General features: G+C 40.2%; 2 protein-coding genes across 11 annotated transcripts in view; one reads left to right on the top strand and one right to left on the bottom strand.

Annotated features, from left to right (window-relative positions):
• The window catches only part of FILIP1L (filamin A interacting protein 1 like), a 190,918-nt gene extending 185,163 nt beyond the window's left edge, over positions 1–5,755 (bottom strand). For all 3 annotated transcript variants that reach the window (XR_005256483.1, XM_038133379.1, XM_038133406.1), the window contains exon 1: positions 5,534–5,755. The gene's annotated coding sequence lies outside the window, so the exon portion shown is untranslated. The remainder of the gene's footprint in view (positions 1–5,533) is intronic.
• The window catches only part of CMSS1 (cms1 ribosomal small subunit homolog), a 223,453-nt gene that overhangs the window by 184,816 nt on the left and 15,220 nt on the right, over positions 1–23,417 (top strand). For 7 of the 8 annotated variants that reach the window (XM_038133444.1, XM_038133428.1, XM_038133470.1 and 4 more), the window contains 2 exons: positions 17,078–17,178; positions 22,701–22,772. In XM_038133444.1, coding sequence (XP_037989372.1) covers positions 17,078–17,178; positions 22,701–22,772 — 173 coding nt within the window. Of the gene's footprint in view, positions 1–5,878; positions 6,020–17,077; positions 17,179–22,700; positions 22,773–23,417 lie in introns of those variants that run through there. The other variant, XM_038133486.1, reaches the window with a different exon arrangement.

Raw genomic sequence — 23,417 nt, 5'->3', positions numbered from 1 at the left:
ACTTCAGCACTTCCAGAATCCCACAGAACTTTACATATGTTATTTAGGCTCCAACAAACCCCATTAAGGGATATTTCTACATTCTTTTCTTTTTTCTTTTTTTTTTTTTTTTTCAGTACGACAAACTTGAGGTGTAAGAAGTGCTAGTGGTTTGCTAAAGGCTAAGTAGTCCCTCTCAATACATCAATGCATACTCCCAATCTCTTTAGTATAACATAGCACATACATGCACCTGATTTCCATCCAAATAAATCCTCTAGAACTCCCTCCTCTGACCACATGCTCTGGGCATTTACACAAAGCAAACACAGTTCATCTATGCAATTGTAAAATAGAAGATTGACTGCTTAGTACATGCCATAACTTTGTACTTTTAATCATAAAAATATCTTCAGTGTTAGCAGCTCTATTTAAGTGACATGTCACAGGAGAGGACAGTAGGGAAGAGTCTAGCTGTGCCTTCTGCAGTGATCACTCCATCCCCTGCACTGTTTGAAGCCTGGCATTTCTTCCTTTTGTTTCACTGTCAAGGAGCAAACTTGATGAGAAACCCACCTTGTACATTTATGACAGGGAAATCTAAAATGGAGGAATATCCAGGCTCCCAAAGAGATTTGTGAAAATGTAAAAAGCCAATCTCTGGGAAGACTCAATAAACCTATAATTAGACTTCATGGTCTGCACCTCAGACAGCTGGAAGTCAGATGAAAGTTAGTGTGAGGGGGAACAAAGGCTCTGTTTTTCCCCCTTCAAGAGCCTCAAGTTGCAAAAAAGGTCATATAATTTCAACCTCTTGGTGTCTACTTGTCTGTGTTGAGAAACTCCATCACAGCCTGGTTGTGTCTCCTTCTGTGGGTTGGTGCTGGTGAGTGGGTGAATGTGCAGCAAGGAATGTGCAACCCCTTGGCTTGGCTGGGTGAGAAGAACTGCACAACAACAGCCGGTGCTCAAGCACACGAGCCCTGACACATCATCTCAACCCTTCATTTTTCTCATATACTGACAAGCCCATCCTGTACAGTCTCACTTTCTTCCCATGTGGGACTTCCTTGCCATCCCCCTCTTTCAGGCAGGTGTTGTGAGAGCAGACATACATCAAGTTGTACTGGATGGCATCTCTACATGTTGTGTTAGGAGAGGAAAACGCAGTGACAGGAAGAGTGGCTGCCGCTCATTTGCTATTTGAATTGAGTGTTCTTAAAGACAGACAAGATGTGTAAAATGCCTATTTTTTACTGTACTTTGTACATGATTTTTACATTGCTTCTTTAGGGAGAGTATCTCAATTATTTGACATAAAGTTCACCTCCAAGGATTTCTTCTAACAGGACTATGTTTCATTTTATGCAAAATTGTAATTTGCTGTTTTGCAGCTGTCTAGATGCACTTTCACCCTCTGGTGTTTGACACAGAAGAACTCAGGTGTTGTTGGATTACTTTATGTGGCATTTTAGCATCAGTAGTGGTCACTGTGAATTTGCTGCAATTGAAAGAACTTAGGCTTATGTAATGGAAGATAAGACATTTGTGTCAGTTTTATATAATCCAAATTTTAACTGTTTCTTCCTGCATAGCTTAATTCCATCCTGTGTAGGTAGGATTGTCATTGGAAATTGTTTTAAAGTTGACAGCCTTCATCTTGTCATGTGAATGGGTTGTATACCCATCCTGAATAATCACCAAAGTAAGGACTGAGAGCCATAAAATTGTACTGAGTAGGACCACAAAGTTGTCTGGGCGAGAAGTAGGGCACTGGGTGTAGCAGATTGTGGTCTGCCTGCAGTTTTCCTGAGTTTAGAGTTGGCATTTGTAGCTGCCAAGCAGTGTGGTGCTGCAGGCCTGAAGAGTACCTCACAGTTCCTGTGCAGTTCTTGTCCTGTGCCTTACTGTGCTTAGTTGTAAGCATGAAGATTTATTGTGCTTTGAGTAGACAACACTCAATTTGCCACAGTTAAAAGTGATATTCTCTAATGCAAAACATGAAAACCAGTGCTGGAGATCTTTCTGTCAGTCTTAACACTTGTATCGGACTGACAGAAAATGGAGATATGCAGATGGTTTTCTGCAAAGACATATCACTCTAGCAGCAGGGCACCCTATAGAAAAGTTGTGTTGTTGGGGTTTTTTTCTTCCTATTTTTGAAAGATGGATTTGTGAAAACAGGTCAGACAAAGGTTGGGGTTATGTGCCTGGTTGTGAGTATGAACTTTGATTTCTTTCCCTGTCCTTATTACAGGTAAGTCTCAGGGGAAAGTACTGTTTAGCTGAATGACTATAATTATTTAATTGTTTGCTTAATTAAAACTTTGTGTCTCTAAGTATCTCTCTTTCCTATAGAGCATATATTGGCATATTATCATCTATCCCTTCCTGGAAAGTATATTCAGAAGTTGTGGCAATAGTCACTAAAGGTTTTGAAAGAAAATTTCAGTGCAGGATTTAAGGCAGATCTCCTTCAGCAGTTGTAGCCACCTGTCTTCATACCAAGTTCTGTGTTCCTCCCTTATGCAGGTATACACACACAGCTGTACCCAAGTACTCACAGACTGACTCCAAGAGCTACCTTTACCTTTCTCTCACTCTTCCAAGCCCCTTTTGGGTGTCCCTGCCTCGATGCCAGCTGCAGCACCAGCTATGCATTGATGGTGGTAGGTGGAGATGAGTCTTGGGTCCTGCAGGTTGACTGCAGAGCCGTGAAGCACTGGTGCTGTGGCACCTGGCAGGACCTCTTGTTAAAGGTCTTTGTTGAGGTATGCTTTGACTCTCCCTGAAATCCCAGCTTGTTTCTGTTTGCTCAGCTTGGCAGGGAGGGAGAAAAATCACAGGGTTGTTTGTTGTTTGGTTGCACCAGAAGAAAACCCCCAAGGCTCCACTCCTCTGTACAGGGAGTGGAGCAGGGGATCTGACTGCTGGTGGGACTTGTCCCCCTGGCACTGCTTGGATTTACCCATCTGGCTCTGGTCCTGCTTACACCTGTCAGCTGAGAGGGACAGTGCCAAAGCAAGGAGTGAGTGAATGTCCTCTTGGAGCTTTGCCTGGCCAGCTGGCAGCATACATCATCAGCCAAGCTTTCCCTTCCTCCTCCTCCTCCACAGCCTTGGACATGTCATTCAATACATATGGCCATGCCCTCCCAACACAAGGGAGGAAGGTGGGTTTCAGCCCCATCAGCCCCTCTAATAGAAATTAAGGGCTTCAGTCTTTCTTTCTTGCATGAGAGGAAAAAAAATGCCTCCTTTTAATTTACTATTTAAAATTTTTTTTCACTTGTATAGTGATCTCCACTAGAATGGACATATTGTGCCCATTGGAGACCACACTTTAGCAAGACAAAGCTAGCTCATGGGGCTGGAATTTTTAATGGAGTTTTATGAGGGGAGACTAGGAAGAGGAAGAACCCACCAAATAGGATTGGCTCCAGAAAGAGGTTAGAAGTAGTTTGAGGTTTGTCTACCTTAGAATATGAGGCCCGTTCACTCAGATGTGTTTCTTTCTAGCTTCTTCTGGTAATGCCATGCCCATATTTATCATCATACTGCCATTTTCCAAAATTGTCATCCTGTCATCCACGTGTCAACAAACCTCCTACCAGTTTGGGTGACAGACACGTTTTAGGCTCAGCTCCTGTGGGAAGGGTGTGATGACCCTTCCTTCAAAACAAGGCAGTCCTGTCTGCCACTGTGACACAGCAGTGCTCCTGTCCATCTGCCAGGGGAGTGTTTGGAAGCACTGCATTAGTAAACTCAGTCACAGCACTATTACTTTTTTTTAAGCCAACTCTACATCCCTGATGTCTTCAATATTGACAGGGGAGTAAGTAATATTTTCCCACGTGCAAATGGAGAATAGTACCACAAAGTGTCACAAAAACTAAGTTGATTCATTAGGCAAAACCTGAACATTTAAAATTTATAAAGATGTATTTTTCCCCTTTTATATCAGTGTAAAACTACTGTTTATAAAAGATTGTTCAGATCTTAGATTGCACTAGATGCTTTTATACTGTGACGCCTTTTACTTGCTGATAAATTTGATAAATGCATTTGCAGTACTTCAGTAACCCTCCTTTAACAGCCTCTTCTTCGAGTTCTCGCAATATAAACCTTCTGGATGAATCAGAGTTATCACACGCAACACAGCCCAAGTTGGTTCCATGGCATGCTACCATAATTTTCATTTGTTAAACAGTCTTAGCACTGCTAGGAAGTATTTTGTGTGAAATGGATTGTGTTTATTACTTCTGTCAAATAAACTTCACACTCAAGACTCCAAGCATAAATTACTAAGCAAAATCAGAAGCAAAGGATGAGAAGATCTTATACATAGTTAAGAGAGAGCAAAATTAGAAGTTTTTTCAGCAGATAAGACTTTTGCCAACTTAGAATGTTTTATAGCCTAATGCATGGCATTGTTTGACCAGCAGCTGTATTAAGAAAAGACAATCTGAAATAAGTACAGGGATTCACCCAGTCACCTTAGGTGAACTCACAGTGACTTGTCTTGCTCTTTGCTGAATTTTAATCCAGAATCCATCTGCCTTTGTTTAGTTGCTTCTGCTAAGGCTTTTACACAGTGATTATGTTGTGCAGTATGAGTTGGTGCTGTCCCATCAGTGTTTGGACCTTTGGATCAAGTGGACCTTCCCACCCATGTTACCACTTCATGTTACCACTCCTGTGGTCTTGCTGAGGTCATGTTGCACTAGAAAGTGTGTGTGTGCGCCAGTGCTAAATCCGTGGCTCCAGAGTGTCTTTACAGGACAGCATTCTCCTCATGTTGGATCCACACTACAGTATCACGATGGCCATGTGACCTGAAGTGTGTTAGGATCTCCTAACAGACAGGTATGCAATGATGTATTCTGTCCAGAGGTTTTTCCCTTAAGAATCACAACAGTTTAAAATGAGGAAAATTGTTGAGCCACATGTTTTTTAAAAAGAGAAGCAATGCTAAACCAGTGTATAGCATACAGTGCAAAGGAAACCAAATACAATATGATCTGCAATACTGTCTGTACTCTGGAGCTGAGCAACTTTGGAACTATAAATGGATTTGAGCACATGTTCATTTATTAATTTTTTTTTGCTCATATCTGTGCTATTTGCAGCAAGTCCTATATCACAAACTTGCTGCCGTGCTTGCTCATATTGTGCAAAAAATGTGGCTGAAACATCACTCAGCACATCTAAATGCATGCCTGTATATGTAATCATGTGCATATAGCCACACATTTGGGGTTCTCTCATATTCGGAATGATACAGTGTATTGGCATGGCTGTGTGCTTTTTACAGTAATTTAAGCATGTAAAAATCAGATAATATATATTCTATCAAACATGCTGATACCCTTTTATTTTCCCATTTCTTATAGACAGTGATAATGAGAATCGATATTTTTACATGGAGAATTGCATTATCCAAAAATACCCTTAATACTGACATGCAAAACTGGTGTAGCAGAAGAAGCATATCTGATCCAAATCATTAATTTGGCTGTAATTACAATGACAATACAAAAATGAATCAACCTTACCTTAGCTCAGGAGAGTCTTTTTGCTCTATCCCAGGCAGTTTCCTCCCCTTATTCAACTGAAAAGGGAAAATCCACTTAAATAAAGAAAGATAAGGACTGGAAGAGTGAGTGATTTAAGGAGTTCTCATCTGAACTGCTGATCCACTTGTTTTTAGCAAATTGCAAAAAACCTCAATCCAGCAGGCTCAGAGCGACTTTCCTATTCTCGTGTGTTCTGTGGGCTGAGAATCTGCAAGAATAAACCTGAGACGGTGCTGCAAGAGAGAGACAGCAGGGGGGACGTTGGCACAGAGTTGGACCAAACTCTAAATATAGCCCAACCCACTTTCTGTGCAATTCTCTTCATACTCTGAAGGCAGATGACCTTGTCAGAAAACTGACCTCCTGGTATGTCCCCCTCTTAGTAGAGAAGATCTAAGGGAACAGGACTGCAGCATAAAGGGACAGAAAAGCAATCCACCATCTGCTTGCAGCAAATGAATTTAGGTATGGGCTCCTATTTTCCTGGTCGTTAGAACTGATTGACTCAAAATGCGCTTTAGTTGATCATTTAAACAAATGAGGTGCATGTCAGTTCACAAAAAGCCTGTGCAGATGAGAGATTGCATTGTAATTGTTAGTCTTAAATAGAGAGCACTGACATAGTTGACAAGCCCGATGCCTTTCCTCCTCTCAAAACCTTAACGTGTCAGAGTGTGTAGTATTGCCCTAAATGCTTCTCACTATAAAAAATTACCCCTCCTTTTACTTGCTCTTATAATAAGGAAGACTTTTTTGGAAAAATGAGTTAAATCCACAAATGTATATTCTAGTACTGTATACATTTGGGATGCTAGGATAGCTTAAAAGGGGATGACAACCTGCAATATCAGAGATCAAACTGCAGAGAAATGTGAAGTATATGCAGAGGAGGAGGAAGCAAAGAATAAGAGGAATAGAAGCATAATCCTTGTGCTAGGGAAGTGGTTTTCAACAGATGTTTTATAATCTGGGGAATTTGCCACTCTAACTCTGTGTGGCAATGTGGCAGGGTATTTTGTTCTTAGCCTGAAGGGGAGTTTAACTTGATATGAGTCAACCTGATACTCTGTCAAATGGAGACCTGATACTTCTATGTCATATGAAGGCTTCTAAATAAAAAAAGCTTCAGAAATCAGAGCAGCTCAAAATGTCAACTTTTATTTTGTGTGTAAAGATGGGTAGAAGAGCTGGGATAAAAGACTGTTTGCAGTGTTGTTCTTCAGAGGGATATATTATTTGGTGGTGACATCCATCTAAGTGTATGCTGCATGATATGCATGTGTGCAGTTTTCCATGTACAGAGAAAACCTGAGAAAAGTCAGGACTGTGATAACTGCATACTACAGATGTGTGCATCTGCAAAATATCCACGAGCCAAAAAGGTGGGAATGGTATCAGTAGTCAGTAAAGTAGCAATGTGTCTCTGTGAACAATAATTTATGCTGTTAAGTTTTTGTGAAGTGTGCTATATATCCTTTTAATTGCAGCCTACTATTTCTGGCAAGTTCCACTGTGTAATTTTATCATGATCTATAGACTTGAAGTGCACAGTATCAGCCAGACTCTCTGTGTTACCCTCACAGCAAGAACTGCAGCTGTGAGCCACAGCTGCTTCCCAATAGAGAGAACAGTAAAAAAGCATGAATCACTGGCAGTATTAAGGAAGACATCACATCTGGGACCCCGCTACATTTCTGGCTGAAACTCTGTCATAGTCAGACCTAGACTAGACCCACCCATTAAGTAGTTTTATGAATTTATCCAAGTTCATCTTTCCTCCCAGTTTAACTATTTCTTCCCCATTAACACAAATAAATATTTGTCAGAAGTTAATATAACAAATGAAGAATGTTGGTGTTTGATTTTGAAGAGAGAACCTGAAAAAGGAAGAAATCCACCTCCAGATAGGTGTATTTTGAATAGCACTATGTAAGTAGTGAAATTCTGAATGTACAGGTCACCAACATCACTAAACATGGATAGCATTGTGCTGCCTGTGCTCCAGGGTGGTACCCTTATGAGAGCCACACCAGCCCTACCAGTTCCAGCTCCACAGTGCCACTGCCAATTCTACCCCTCTCTCTAGTGCCAGAATACTGAATTCACCACAGACCAGGAGGGTGATGAGGATAAAGGAGTGAATATATATTTCTCTCCAAAAGCAGTATTCTTTTCACCCTGTTTTTCACCAGCTTTTCACCCTCTGCAGCAAACAGCAGCCTCCATACATGATAGATGGGTCTTAGAAAAAGAAGGAATCACAGTGTTTGGTGGATGTTAAAGCACAGGCATAGTCATACTCCAGCAGGAGCTGGGCCATGCACTTCTCCCATAGGAATATTGTGGAGAAGGAGTGATTTCTTGCTCATACAAATAATACACTGGTTGGCTTTGGGCAGGGAGTTAATCTTTGGGGAGGCTTTTATAGAGTGGCGCTGTTCATGTGTACAGGGCTCTAAATGTTGCATGACCAACCCCAGTGATGCAAACTTCCTGGAAGAAGGGGAAAAGGCTTTGAAAGTGATTGTATGTGTTCATCAAGATGGATGGAAAAGTGCTTGGTTTGACAGCTGTATACATTCAAGTTTTCTTTAGGATGACTTTAATTTTTCTGTCTGCACCATGAAGAGGAAAATGCAATAGAGTCTGGCCCTAGTTTGTGCCTAGCTTTTCCTAAGCTCTTGTGTTTTCCTTGTGATTCTGAATGGGTTTTCAGTATGTTGACAGTTTTTAACTGCCCAGCTTTCTTTGGTAGCATTTCCTGTGGAATGAGTCTGGTCTGACTTTTCCAGAGTACAGGCAGTTTCCTCTCCCAGATGCCTATGTTAGGGTTGAGACTTATTTCAAGCCAGGCTCATGGCATTTCCAGTGTGGTCAACTGCATCCTGGCTTGTCCTGTTCCTCTGCTTTTCAGAGTTGGATAATGTTGTCTTATGAGCATAAACTGTTGCACAGGATTAAACAAAACAGTCTCCCACTTCCCCATCTCTCTAGAAATATGACTTTTGAATTAAAATATGAGATACGCTTTTGAATTAAAATTTGGAGTTATAAGGAGATTATTGGAAGTTTCAGCATGAAGGATAGTTTTTGAGAGAACAAAAGAAAAAGAGTAGACTGAAGTGATTTGTGGACGTTATCTCAGCCTTCACTCATGATACCATTGGTGAAGGGTACAAAGAACAGAACTGATTTATACCCTGAGCTGAAGTCTCTGGTTGCTCTTTTTTGGCAAGCTTATAATGAAGAAATTAAATTGGATGGCAAACAGTAAAAGGACCTGTCATGTTCCTGTCATGTCAAATCTTCATGTTTATCCTTTTCTCACCATGGGTTTTAAAACTCCAGTGACTAAATGAATACTGAGTTCTCTCTGCTCACCTTGGTGATGCTGTTTTCCATTGTCCAAGGCATAACTGGGATATTCAACCTTTACCTAGCAGGTGAAAAAGTTAATTCTTATTATAAGGGGAGTGGCCTACTACTTTTTACCTCTGATCAGTCATGTTCTGTGGCTTTTCTACCATCTTTCTGTCTTACAGGCAAAATATAACAACAAAAAAGTCAAATTATGAAGAGGGCAAGGTTGTAGCTATACTACAAGCTGGGCCTAGTCTTGATCATATAAAATTTATTCTCCTGTGCTTACATATATACAACACAGGATTTCCTCTGGTCTTATTCTCTAATATGCCCTGTATTTTGTCTCTTAATTCACTCCCAGTCAGCAAGTCATGTCAGAAATTAGTTTGTAAGTACCTGTTTTGAATATTAAAGTAAAAGTGTTTAAAAAAGGGGAGATGTAATTGTTAGAAATGTATTGTGGGAAATCCTTTGCATTGCAGATAGTTATGTCCCTGGTAAAAAAAACCATTTTTTTATCATATCAGAGTATAATGAAAATTAGCTTGATATTATTCTATTAAAACCTATTCTTTTTTGCTTGAATGGGCAGTGATTTTAATTTAAATTATCCATCAGGGTAAAGAAGGGTAACCTAAACTGAATATCCTGTCACAAGATTTATTGGGCAAAAATAGTTGTTCATGCTAGATATGCCTCTCAAACTGCCCCAGGAAAGGGTTTGCATTTCCAGGAGAATGTTGTCTTTGACTTTGTAGTACAAGCTTTTGCCAGTCCTTAGGAGCTATTACAGGGAATTCCTACCGAGTGGCTTGGCACAGGCTTAGCCTGGCTGGAGTGTGAAGTTTATGTTATCTGAATGTTACCTGTGGGGACAAAGCTGAAGCTTGTTTGAATCTCTGATAGGACTGTGTCTGTTTGTGCTGAGTCCCACACTGTTTGCCACTCAGGTGTGCCTCACAAGCACACTTGGAAACCTTTTTTCAAATACCTTGGCAGGTAAAGTCTGCAGTTTGAGGCATCCTTACAGACATCAAAACTTACTGCTGTGCTGGAATTCACCTGTTTTGGGAAAGGTCTCCTTAGTTTGTAGGGATTGGAAGACAAAACTGCCCAGACTAGGGGGACTGTGCATGGTTTGGAATGATGGAGCACTGGCACCATGTGTAATTCCTATGGAGGTTGTCTCAGCCTGAGCAGAAAGGCAGCTCTGTCCTCTGTTGCAGCAGGCTGACAAAGTCAGAGGAATGGTTGCTAACTGGTAATAACCTGCAACAGAGCTTTCTGTGCAGCTTTGTGCTTCCTAGTGACAATAACAGCTACCAGTGCATTCAGTGTTCCCTCTTTAGTTCTAAATGGTCAAAATACCCAAATAATTTAAGGCCCTATGAATGAAGGCACTTTATTTGATTCATGTGCCCATTTTGCAAAAGCTAAACTGCAAAAATTGCCTAAGTTTTCCATTAAGCTGTAATATTATGTCTTTTGATACAATTAAATACTATTTTTTCACTTCTTGTGAGTATATGTTCTTGTATTGATTTCCAAGACTAGATCTTGTCTTACTCCACTGCTTCAAATTATTTTGCTAATCCTTAGTCTAGGAGGTAAGGACTTTAGTTGTTTAGGGATTTTTTTCTGTAATGTGTCATCTAGATTTCTCAGTTGTGCCTCTCACTGCACTTGATGCATGCCTGTGATGGGGAGAATTACTTATTTTTCTTGAGTTGCCAGGGGACCCTTTCTAATTTAGCCAGAGCAATCTGAAAAAAGAAAAGGATGCTGACACTGTCATATCTATTTTTAATGCAATGGTTATGTGGTGACCTTCCCAAGGACAGATTGCTTTCTGTGTCTAACATTTTTTAACTCATTTACTAGAAATTTCTAAAGTATTGCCATGATAAATAGCCAGCAATTTGTCTGAAGAACCATATTAATAATAAAATATGCATTCTTTGCCATTCCGTGGTCTGGAAGTCCCCAGGAGAGCTTCATGGCTATTGCTTGGCTAGTTGGCTTTACACCATGGGCTCCAGGGTATCTGGGCTATTATTAGCCTTCTCAACAGGAAAAATCAAAGCTGTACACTGCCTACAGAGAGAGAATTTAGGGAGGATTGACTTGGTAGACATGAAAGAGATCCTCCTTTTGGGGTTAGCTGTGCTGGTGACACACAGCTGAGTAATTTGGGATTTGTCCAGGAGACAGTTTGGACTGTGTGAAATGCTGAATTCTGTACCTCCTTCTCCCACTGCTATGCAGAACCTTTCCCTTTTGTCAGGGAAGTATGTTAATCCTTTTTTCTTAGTTAACCAACCCACCAGCCAGGCCTGCTGCATTTAAAAGAGCTCATCTGTTGTTTGGATAGTGGTGGGCAGCAAGGCAGGACCCTCCTGAGCTCTGTGTTGTCTGCTGCCTCCAGGAGTGGTACCGTAGGGGTGTGCTGTAAAATACTGTCATTGCTACTTTTAGCCCAGCTACTGTGGTCAGCACAACTCTGCTGGCAAGAGGAGCCCCCTCAGCTGAGAAGGATGAACAGGGACTTGGGAGCCAATTTTGCTGACAGCTGTTACATTTTACAGAAATTTAATTGACCTTGCACCGTGTGTACCTGATGGGACATGCAGGAGAGATGCAGTGAGAAAAGTACCAAGTAGTGCGTTGACCTTGAGATTACTTAATCTGATTCACTGAAAATTGAGGCCAGTTTTTAATAGCAAAATTGAGAATAATAAGGAAGTCTCAGAATTTTTTTTCTCTGCCCCTCTTCTCCCTTCCTCCCAAAGAAAAATGGAAATTAATAAAAGTCTCAAGATGTGCCCAACACACTTGGCATTTTAATTAGCATCAAATGTGTTTCAGTCTACTGAATTTAGAGGTGGAAGCACTCTAAATATTTTGCCCCAGATTAATGAAAACAGATCAGTACAATTTAATCAACCAGTAAATAAAAATACCAGCTACAAATCAGCCTGAAATTAATCCATCATAGCACACCCAAACTGAACTATGCCCACCTACAGAATAATGACAAGCACATAATTTCCTGTAACATATCTGAAACTAGAAAGAGAGCATACAAAACCTGTTTCCACAGTGTACTGAACTTCTTGTGAAAAATTAGGGAACAGAGGCTTTATTTAAAATCTGGTTTCGGATATGAGACAGTTTTAGAACAGGCAGTGAAGGATGGAAATCAGAAAGGGGTGAAGGGGTGGGAGGGGCATAATAAATTTTGTACAAACTTTGTTCTCATGTAATTCTAATTTAGTACTGATATTTAGCCCTGAAGAAAGCATAAGGGAAAAAAGCAGGGATTTCTGACCCAGAATATGTCTGATTGCAGGCAGATACATCAAATAAAAGTTGAGGGATTCTCCCTTGTGGGCATGTAAAACAGGTTCCCTTCAAATTATTTTGTCACAGAAAATAATTTACTGGTAAGAATTGAACTTGTCCTGTGGTGGCCTCTGTCACTGTCCCTTTGGACTCTGACCAAGCCTGATCTTGCTTAGCTCCAGAACAAAAAAAAAAAAAAAAAAAAAAAAACCAAAAAAAAACCAAAAAACAACAAAAACCAAACCAAAACAAAAAAAATATCTAACGGAACGGAAATTATTCTCTCACTTATCTTTGGGTGTGTATGCAAAAAACAGAAAACAGAATACTTCTATTCCAAGTTTTCTTTTTAATTACATATTGGTTGTTCCTACATTATGAAGAGTTTTAAGAGCCTTGCCTCCTTCCTCTCTCAAAAAGCTCCTTTTATTTTCTTCATATTCCTGTCTTGTAACAGGCTTCCCATGGCTGGCATAATTTCTGTGAGCTGCATTTATCTTTATTTCAGTTGTAGGCTGGCTTGAACCACAAGCTGCATTTCCCAAAGAATTTTAAGATTATTTTCAGTTATAACTTTTTGTTTATTTTGGGGCATTTGAAAGTGCCCAAAAGAAGAGTTTTACTTTTTCAGTCAGCCTTGGTTCTTATAGGAATTAATTATTTATGTCATTGTCATTATAAGTCCTATGTTAATAATTTCAGAGTAGAAAAGTAGCATGTGAAGGTCAGAAGTCTCAGTAACAGTGAATCAGCCTAACAAATGCACATTTGTATGTACCAGCTATTTTGTATGAACAAAAATTGCATTCACATCAAAGCACATGTCATTACATCCTGTACCATTATGGTCTTGTTTGCCTTTAAAAATACCACAGTAAATAATGAAAAAATATGCATTTATTTTGAATATATTAGTTAATAAAGGTGGTTGTTAAAGGGAACCTGATAAATTATCTAAATATCTCTGTACTTTTTATGTGAATGTGTATAAACATGCAGATGTGTATGTATTAATACGAGTGTTTACATGTGTATAATTAGTACACATATTGATGTACTTAGACTACATGCATATGTTGGTACTAAATTTGAAAGAAGTTAGAAACCAGTGCACTGGATGATTTTAAACAGTGATTGATATAAATGAAGAAGTCTTTGTGTGTGTGTGTGTGTGTGTGTGTGTGTGTGTGTGTGTAGCAGAAATGGCTTTTTCCATTTTTGCATGGTTCAAAATAAGATCAAATACAAATACTTCATAACTGGGAAGCCTGTTAGTATGTTCCGTGCTGCTGATATAATACCAAAGCAAAACACATGGAGAGTTGTGGAATTCCCATTTATTTTTCTATATTGAGAGCATTTTGTGACTGTTCTGATGCCTTGGACAACCTTGTGGCTGTGTAAATGGCATAAGTCTCAGGGAAGCAGAGGCAGAGAATTGCTGTGCTCAACAGCATCACCCTGCAAGCAGCGTGTCCTGTCAGCGCCTGCCTGCCTGCTCCTTTGCACCTCAAGCCAGATGAAAGTCAACTTTGAATTAATCAGTTAGGTTCTGAATTTTCACCAGCTTATTATTAAGGAAGGATTTGTGAATTCTCCTGTTCTGGTAGAGAGAGGTCTCCTGGGAAGCTCAACACAGGGCAAACAGTGATGGTCTGTTACAGACATGCTTATGATCTCTGAACTTCTGCATAGATTTGCATCAAGTTATGATTTATGTTGCGAATAACCCCACTGACATCAAGGTAACTACTTGCAGAGAAAGGTACACAGTTTAATGTGAGCATGGTTGGCAGAGTCTGGCCTGTGGTACTTTGATGCCTGCAACAAAATGCTCCTGTCATCACAGGAGCTTACGTGGTGTCACAAACAATTACAGCTTGAGATGAGCTGCTGTCCTGACTGGGATATGGGTGATTGTTTCTGGAATAGATAGAAAGTTCTCCAGTTGTATGAAATAAAGGCACTCAGGTACTGCAGAAACATGCTCAAATTTGAACTGATTGTTGAGTCTGAGTCTGTGCCCTCTTCTCTCGCTTCTTGCTGAGAGCAGAGGACATTGCACCACGAAGTGCTGTCCGAAACTAAATGAGCAGTGAACAGGTGGTACATTGTCAGGCTATTTCAGATCATGGAAACCATTTGTCCAGTTTTAGATTGCTATTGCTAGCAGCATGTCTTTCAGTTGTGAGAAAGAGAAGAGGTTATTTAAGACTTACACAACTCCTGTTTGCCTTTCAGAGTATGCCAAGTGGGATTTCAGAAGGAATGCTTGCAGATCACAGGCAGTTTCCCCTGAATCTATTTGATGCAATTCTCATTTGTTTTCAATGTGAAACATTGGAAAGAGCTCACACAGCAGTTCAGTTCAGTGAAATATGCACAAATTCATTTTGGAGTGGGTATTTGGGGCTCAAGCACAGTAAGCAAGAGGGATGAAGAGGCAGTTCTGATTTCTTTGATGTACTTCATTTATATCATCTCTCCACAGCCTGCTTCAATGCAGTGTGTCCAAGGCCCCAGGGATGTGGAGCTGGTGTGTGTTAAAGTTGGTCGCTCTTTTAATATCTCTGGAGTCAGGGCAGATGAGACAGAAGTCAGTGATGGGTCCCTTAAATACAGAAGCTGCTCTACCAATATACAGCACAGTAAATTTGCCAGAGAAAGGGTGATCCACAGGGCAACAAGGCCAATGGTAAGACTGAATTACCAAGACACCTTTTGAACTTTCTGGAGTATGCTGAATGATGTGATTTTTCAGCTTCATCTAACAAAGTGTTGTATCTGAGATTCCAAAATGGCTGGGGGACATAAGTGCTCTGTGACTTCAGGGAGGAATAAGCAGGAAAGATCTGCTGCTGTGCAGGGACAGCCATATGGTACAGGAGCACTTGGACATCCTCAAGAGAAAGATATTTGCTCTGTAATGTAAGGAAAAGCATTGTCCAACAAACTTTGAGCTTTCTTTGTAGCACTTTTCACCTGGTGCCACGTGTTGGGCTGTACAGGACTAGACGCATCATTTCTGCTTGGGCTCTGGCACTCATGTGGCCACAGTCCATTCAGCTCTGATTTGAGGCTGTGCCTGCAAGGAGAATGAAACAGACAGGTCAGCTGATCTGTAATGTTCACTTGCTGCACACATTCCTGCATTTGCTCTAGAGCTGGAAAGCGAGGGCTTTTCTTGGTGAATTCCTATTTTAAGATTTCAGAATGACTTCATCCTATATTGAGATACAAACAAGCGCTGTCATTTCTTCCATGGCATTTATTTGGTTTTAATTAAGTTCATTAACATATTTATCTACCCTCTTCACTTGGTAGTCTCTTAGTCTCTTACTGAACAGAAAACAAATTCTCTTCTCAGTTGCTGCTCTCTTTCTCAAGCTCTTGTGGTTTGCCAAGAGTCTAATCTATATCAAGTAAGATTTCATGACAAATGGCATCTGACCTGCTAAAACATTTGCTGATTTTCTTTACTATCTTTCAACTTCCTAAACTTTCTTGAGCTCCTAACAGCTGTCAGACCCCAACTTTAGGGTGTTGACTGTTATACAGGCTTTTCAAGGTGGGAACAAGGGAGTGAAGATTATGAGATGGTATCTTTCTAGGAATAAATATGTACCCATTTTGTTACCCATTCTGTAACAATAGGATTTTTAAAGCCACTTATTATGTGCCTTATTGCCACATAATATATAATGCTACATTTGTGGATCAATAGAGATTCTTTCGCCCCCCTCTTTCATCCCTTTATTTACCTTTAACTTAAAATCTTTTGTATATTTTTCACGTATCCTTTCACTTACCTTTTCTTCAGTAGATAGCTATTTCAACATGGAATTTGTAAATACCAGCTATAACTGATTTTCTCTGTCCCATATTCTCTGGCCATCAGTTTACTCTGTTCACAACTAGTGATGCATAGATATATCATCTATACTTCAGGTGATGCTTAAGAAATCCTTCTATTCCTCTCTTTTCAAAATAAATAACTTAATCTTGAAGATGTGAATTTACAGCTTTGGAATACAGGAGATTGCAATAATGACTGAATACCTGTTGGGCAGATATAATCCAATTACAGAAGCTGACTTAATTCAGTTTGGTGGATGAAAACACTTCTGGCAATAATCAGGGAAGTAACTCAGTCCCCAGTAGAAAAGTATGTGTTTGAATACATCTAAAGCACTATTGTTGGAGGGAGCTGTTGCTGTGCATTTATTTTTTCCCCAAAGTCTCTCTGTAGATAAAAGAGATGAAGAAGTGAATGAGTAGAAACACCTGAATTTAATTAGTTGTCTTTTAAAACACAAGTGTGTTTTAGTCTTGTGGACATTCTGCTCAAACTTTGGGAGTGGTGCCTTTGTCTAATTATTGCTGAAGTAAGAGACACAATTAAAATGTACTTGCAGGAAGTGTACACATTTTTTATACAATAGAACATTATACCTGTCTTGTAATTTTTCCTCTTTAATGTGTGTCAATAAGGCATTTGGGAGCTTGGAATGAGAATTTAATGTATTTTTGTATGTGTTTGCTTGGATCTTTTTTCCTTCATCTGCAAGACTTGTTTTAGTAGGAGGAAATAACTTTATTTTGAAAGAAGTATCAGCAAACTTTTATTTGTTACTAATATTTGGTATTAGTATTTTAATGTTAATATTAGTATTCGTTACAGCTGTATTTATTGCCAATCATGAGATTGTATTATAATGACAACCTTTCAGCTAGAGATTTTATGCCTGTTTTTGAATGCAAAGATGGGTAGATGGATGTGAAAAACAGTAACAAAAACTCTTCTTTGTTTTTTATTAGAGTCTTCAGATGATGAAGCCATTGAAAAAGCAAGTGAAAACAGGACAGCAACATGTCAAGATTCAGATTCCAAACCTGCTGTGAAAAAGAAAAGAAAGCAGGTTTGTAAATTAAATAGTTGTTTAGCACAACAGTGATAACGCATAGGGAGACATAATGTCCTTTTTTTCAGTAAAGAGACAGTTTTCTTCACTCTCTCTGATCTGTTTTGGGGTTTTTTTTAATTATGTTGCCTTATTTGGAAGTGATCACATTCTAGTACATTTCAGCAATAACTTCACACTTGTTTTGTGTGAGTTGAGATTGCCAGGCCTGTCCTACAAAGTGACTGTCCAGTGATACAATCCTGGATGGTGCTACTGAGTGTTCTCCCCTGCATTTTTTTCCCTTTCCCTGCACTCACAAACTCTGGAAATCTATATTTACTTGTTATACAGATTATCTACCCAAGCATGTCCCCAGTTCAGGGTCCAAGTGAAAAAGAATTCAGGTCTTCATGGATTGATATTTTCTTACCTTTGCACTGCTAAAACCTTCATTTAATGCCAAGAGGAACTGTGTTGTTCAGCATTACATGGACTATGCCAAGGAACATCAGCATCACTCCAATTTGAGGGAAAAAGTCATCTAGAGGTTGGCTGATTTTATGAAGTTTCTTGTTTGGAGGTATATTTGTTCTGCCTTCCTCATACCACCCAGGAGAATTGACTGAGTGGCTGTCAGAGAGCTAAAATTACATTGGAAGCTATCTCTCCTTGAGGTTATGGATATCAATTTTGACCCCGAGGTCAATAGTAAATTCACTCTGTAATGCCTAGGCAACTGCCCAAGTGAAAGCCATTTGCAGGGATGTTCTTTTTTTGTAACAGAGAATTGTAAACAACATGGTAGCAATTACTATGCTTTTGGATGTCTTTCCAAAGAGACCAAAGGTGAAGTGATCCAAATATCTGAATGAGATCAATGTTTTGATTAGGAAAGAGAACCAAGCAATACATGAGAAAGCTGTATTGTCTTTGTACAAGCTCTATCAGGGGGTCAGATGCTGAGGAGTGAGAATTCTTATGGAGCCAGCTTTTATCACCATTTTCACTTAGGCATTTAGAAGCAGGTTAAGACACTTTGTTTGGAAGGGTTGCTTGACCCTTTTTATGGGAACCTTAGAAAGGATAGCCAACACAAGCTACTTACCAAGGTAGCCTGGCACTGCTCAGCTGTAGTGAACACCTGCCGCTGCTCTTTCTATCATATAAAGAATATCAGCCTGCATGTTGGAATCAGGTAATTTGATGTTTAGATGTGAAACTGCAAGAGGGAAATGCTTTATGGGAGCTCAAAGTCATGGATGGATTACCTGTCTTTTAGACATACCAAATCAGAGTTATTTATGGAAAGCTGGTGGTTTTGTAGTTCTGGTGCAAATAACAAAACCCATTTTACTCATGTTGCCTTATTCAGAGGCTGGAAGTTGTTCTGCAATGGACTTGGCACCTCAAAGCCTGTCACGAGACAACCCAACAGAGTTATGAGCATCCATGTTCCTAGTCTGCAGGCTGTGCTCGGGCTTACAGTGAAATGAGTGATCTCTCTCCAGTCTGAGTGACGCAGTGATGTGTTTACTTTGTCACAAACTCCAAAAGTCAGAGTATGTGGCTGACCTGGAATGTAAACTTTCACACACATGCAAGACTGTTTTCACTTTACGTTTGAATTTCCCATCACTTTGGCAATGTGTGAAGAAAAAAAGCATGTTAAAAATATAATACAGGAAATATTTTATGCTCTGTGTATGATTAACAAACAAGGAATTTATGACATTTTAGTTTCATAAATCACTGGTCTCAGCAGAAATTTCCTGTTTTCTGCATTTTAAGAATTTCCATGTAAAAATAGCATAAAAACACAGAGCACGAGGGAGCAGTGTCAAAAACACAGTGGTTGTCTGCTTTGTGTCTTGCATTAAGAAAAGCATGCAAATGACCTTTTCTTAAGGGTGGCATGCAAAGAGCTATTGCATGAGTAGGTAGGCAATTAATGCTTAGATAAGGGTCAAAAGTTCAGGATAGATCAGATGCTGAAATATTTTAGACTGCAGATCATCAAAGACGTGTAAGTTTACAGCCATTCACCACCACAAAATTTCTCTTTTCATGTCACTATTTTTAATGTCTGAATAACATGGATTTACTATTGCTGGGCTTATAATTTAGGCATAATATACTATGCCTAAATATATAAATGCAGTGTAAAGGATGCAATTTTGAGTCTTAACATGCTTCTCTCTAAGGAAGCAAGGCTTTGACTACAAGCCTGCTGTGTGCTTGTGTTGCCTGCTGTTTCTGTGGCTGTTGAAAGGGTTACACACTGCCTTCAAAAAAGAAGCCATGGCATTTGGTGGTACTTTCAAATATTTGAATGAAGGCTTAGCAGTGAGAAGTTTTTTCTTTCAGAGAAAAATTTTCAACTGTGTGGCACATTTCATTCTTTTCTGATACAGATACGAGTTGGGAGTGTTTGCAGAGTTATGTAAAGCAGTTCATGATGTGTAAGAAGGGAGAAATGGGCCCAAAGTGAATGAGTGACATTGCAAGCACCACTGGGATAGGGAACCACTCTACTGCAGGACAGAGTTTCAGGTTGGCCCTTCTCTGACTTTTTGATAGCTTGTAGGTAGCCCTTGACTGAAGCAATGCAAAGGCTTGTTCTCTGCATAAAATATGATGTTGAACATAAAATTTATGATTAAAACACCTGGCTAATGGGCTTTAAGTATCTATGGACAGCTGGGATGTGTAAGAGTAGAGCAGAGGGTAGCTCTGTTTCAGTCTCAATGTCTGGGAATGCTAATGGTAGGGATAGGAATGAAGAAACGTATGGTGATGTTTTTAAAACACTTGAATCACAGTCAGGGCAGAGATTTTTAAAATAGCAACAAACCAAAAATAAAGCCAAAAAACTTACATTAACTCTGGAACAATTTTGTTAATTAAAGTGAGTTTCCTCTTGCAGTCATTCCCTTCATTTCTAGTGAAGATAATCTTTGCTTATAGCTGAGAAAATCACAGGGACAGATTTCTGTTGTTGAGGCAAGATATAATCCCTATCACAACTTCTCATGGGTTTTGATTCAGGCTGCCTTACATTCCAGCCATAGCTGTAGGGTGCTTTGCCAGCTGTAGCAAGTCCCCAGCCAGACCTTCTCTGGTAATTTCTAAGTTTCATTTCAATCCTCAACCAATTTCAGAGCCACTGCTATACAATACTACCACCTTGGCAAGGGCAGTGGCTGGGGCTGCATCACAGCACAAAAAGTAAAGGGTCATTTATTTGTGTTGAGCATGGTGGTTACCTGTTTTAATAGCTAATTTAGCAAGGGGAGTGGGAAGGAGAAGAGAAATGAAGGCATAATATGAACAATTATACCTCAAAATGCTTCTGATAAGTCTGTGAGAGTGGGCTTGTGTCACGATCCGCCCTCACGGACGAGATTGTGATGGTTCGTTATCTGATCTCAGGGTACAAAACACCAACACAGCAAGGGGGTTTGCAGCAACAAAATCAATGTACTTTATTGAACAATCACAGCAAAATGCATTGGAGGGAATTGGGGAGAGAGAGAGAGAGAGAGAGAGAGAGAGAGAAAGAAGAACCCTATAGGAAAGGAAGGAAAGACAGAGTAGGTATATCTACCAACATAGAGGCGATGCAATTCTTCGAGGTCCAGTCGATGTCCAGTCGAGGAGTCGCCTTTACGTTGGGGAAGATCTTCGAAAGGCTAGCTGACTTGAGGGGCCTTTTATGTTGAAAGTTGGGAAGGAGGGGGGAAAGAACACAATAGTCTTGTGATCTCAACAGTGGGGAGAGCTATTGTTTTCCTGGTTCACTGCCTGCAGGCAAACATGATCAGTTCGGTTAGCTGTTCTCCCCACACACACTGCCCTCCTCCCCCCAGATTACAGGTTTCAGTCCTTGAGGAGAAAAAAGAGTCTTGTCCACATAGGGATTTCATGTCTCAGTCTTAGAGGGAGTGGTTTCTCCCATCTCAGTCCATCTGCCACGATGGTTGTAGACCACCAAAGGGTAATTCCAGAAGAGAGTCCAGCCAGGCTTGGGGGTGGAAAACTCCAGGCCATTGTTACAGAGCAAAGCAGGCGAAGGAAGGTCAAGATGCTCCTCATCCTTTTCACTGGGAGCAGTGTAGCGTGAGGTACAATAACTCAAGTTCCAGTCCCAGGAACTTGGCGAACCCCCACCAAACCAGGATGTAGGATCCTTTTTCTTGCGGTGGTCTCAGTCTTTTTTCACGACGATCGTGAGGCAGATGAGAAAGCAATCTTGGGCAGAGTCTTACAGCTTGGAAAGGCAGGAGTGTGCTGGGTTGGGTCATTTAGCACCAGTTGCCATGAAGTGTCCTCCTGTTAAGGTGGGGCAGTGCAAGGAGGGCTCAGAAAGGCCCAGATGCTCTGAAATCCTCTTAGCTTTCCTTTGTCCCTCTTGGCCTGACTGAAGCTGCCTTCCCAAGGCAACAAAGGAGCAGCATCTCTGGCTTTCAGCTAGGCTCCCTTTCCTGCTATTACTTTTCTTTCAGGCTTTCCCCAGGGAGGAGTGCTGGATTTGCTGTTCCTGAGCTTTTTAATGCTCCATGTGATGAGTCTTCTCCACATTTTCTCACAAGAGCAGAGTTTTGCAGCCAAATGCTTCATAGTGGTGTGGAGCATTTTCCTGCAGCTCAGCCTGTTTTCCCATTCCTCTTCATCAAGTCACTTATTAAGTTCCAAAGCCTGTCTATGTAGATAAATGTACACTTCCATTAGGTAGAAGCCCTAAGAAGACAAAAGAAAAGATAATTGCTACATTCAAAACAAAAGAAATCTGTGCCTTGCTTCCTCTGTTTTGGACAATTTTAGGTGGTTACGGTCAAATCCCAGCCCTGGATTATGTGAACAGGGACTCTGGTACAAATGGACCAATTCAGCCAGTTCACTCAGGCACAAAAGAGGGCTAATGATAGCACCAAGTATTTTTCTTGTGTGTATTGTGTGTATTTGACCCTGCCTGCTATGAAAAGTCAAAACAAGAATGCGGTAGGACAAATTTGAAACATGTTTTCCTAAATTTTGTATTACAAATGTAGAAGGAATTTCAGAGCATGATTGTTTCTAGTTAATTTTGCCCAGTTCTATGTTATTTTTACTGTCTGGATGCTCACCTTAGACCCAGTTATTTTAGAACAAATGAATGGCAAAGTTTAGAAAAATTATCATTCACAATAGCAGAGATTAAATATATAAATTTAGTGGTAGATTTTGTTCATATTTTCCTCCTGATTTTTTTTAATGTATCAAAACCTGCTTTTCACCATTTTATGGAATTATGACTACACCCTGAAAGCTTGAATTTTCTCTTCTTTTATTCCCTCTCTTGGTTGCAACAGCAATCCCAATTCCAAAATTACTTTATATACATATAACTATAAGGGTTTGATTTCTTCTATGGGTGAGGAAGTTCAGTTTTAATTGTTTTTTCCTAGCCCAGCATTATCGTTTCTGTATCTCCTCTTACCTCCTTTGCTTTCCTTTGGTGACTTTTTTTCCTTACCTCTTTTTTTTAATGTGTTTTGCAGCCTACAGAGTGTTTTTTAAGTCAGCCCGAAGAAAAGCAAGAGAGCTCTGTGAAGGCAAAGAGGAGGAAGAAGGTATGAATGTCCTAGAGTGTGTTTGGGGTCTGGGCAGTGGGTTTATGTGCTGCTACAAGATGCAGAATGGAGACAACCCCGTGATGATGAGAAGTAATATGGTCATAATATTGCAGCCTCTTTTAGAGAAGAAGAGAAATTCCTAATTTTTAAACCTTGCTTGAGATACCTATTCCCAGACTGACCTGTGGCATTATATCTGTGTTCCACTCAAGGGTTTGTATGTCTACACCCCATTTGCAAGTGTTGCCCCCCAGGAAAGGGTGACTGTATGGAAGAAAGGTGGAACTTCAGTTGCTGCAGAATCTGACCCATTCCCACAGTGTGGTCAGGCTCCAGCTGCTGTTACATCTTTTGAGCCAAAGACTGTCCTTGTTCACTCTTCTCCTCTCTGCATAAGTATATAAATAAATACTCTGTATTGTCCCTTTGGCTGTGCTCCATCCTCACCCACAACAACAAACACACCCTGCAGTCTAAATGGAGATTATCTGGCACCAGGCAAGTTAATTGTCTTTCTGTAGGGGGACAGACTGTAAATAGCTGGCACCCTCACAAGGCTGAGGGGTGGCCTTTTTATGTTATGTTAGCCCTCTTAATCATCCAGGGAATGGAAAGAGGGAAGAGTAGGATTTTGCTTTCAAT

Source organism: Motacilla alba, chromosome 1 (assembly GCF_015832195.1).
Source record: "Motacilla alba alba isolate MOTALB_02 chromosome 1, Motacilla_alba_V1.0_pri, whole genome shotgun sequence".
Classification (NCBI taxonomy): Eukaryota; Metazoa; Chordata; class Aves; order Passeriformes; family Motacillidae; genus Motacilla; species Motacilla alba.
Note: the sequence above shows the minus strand (reverse complement) of the source record. Positions and strands in the feature narration are given on the sequence as shown.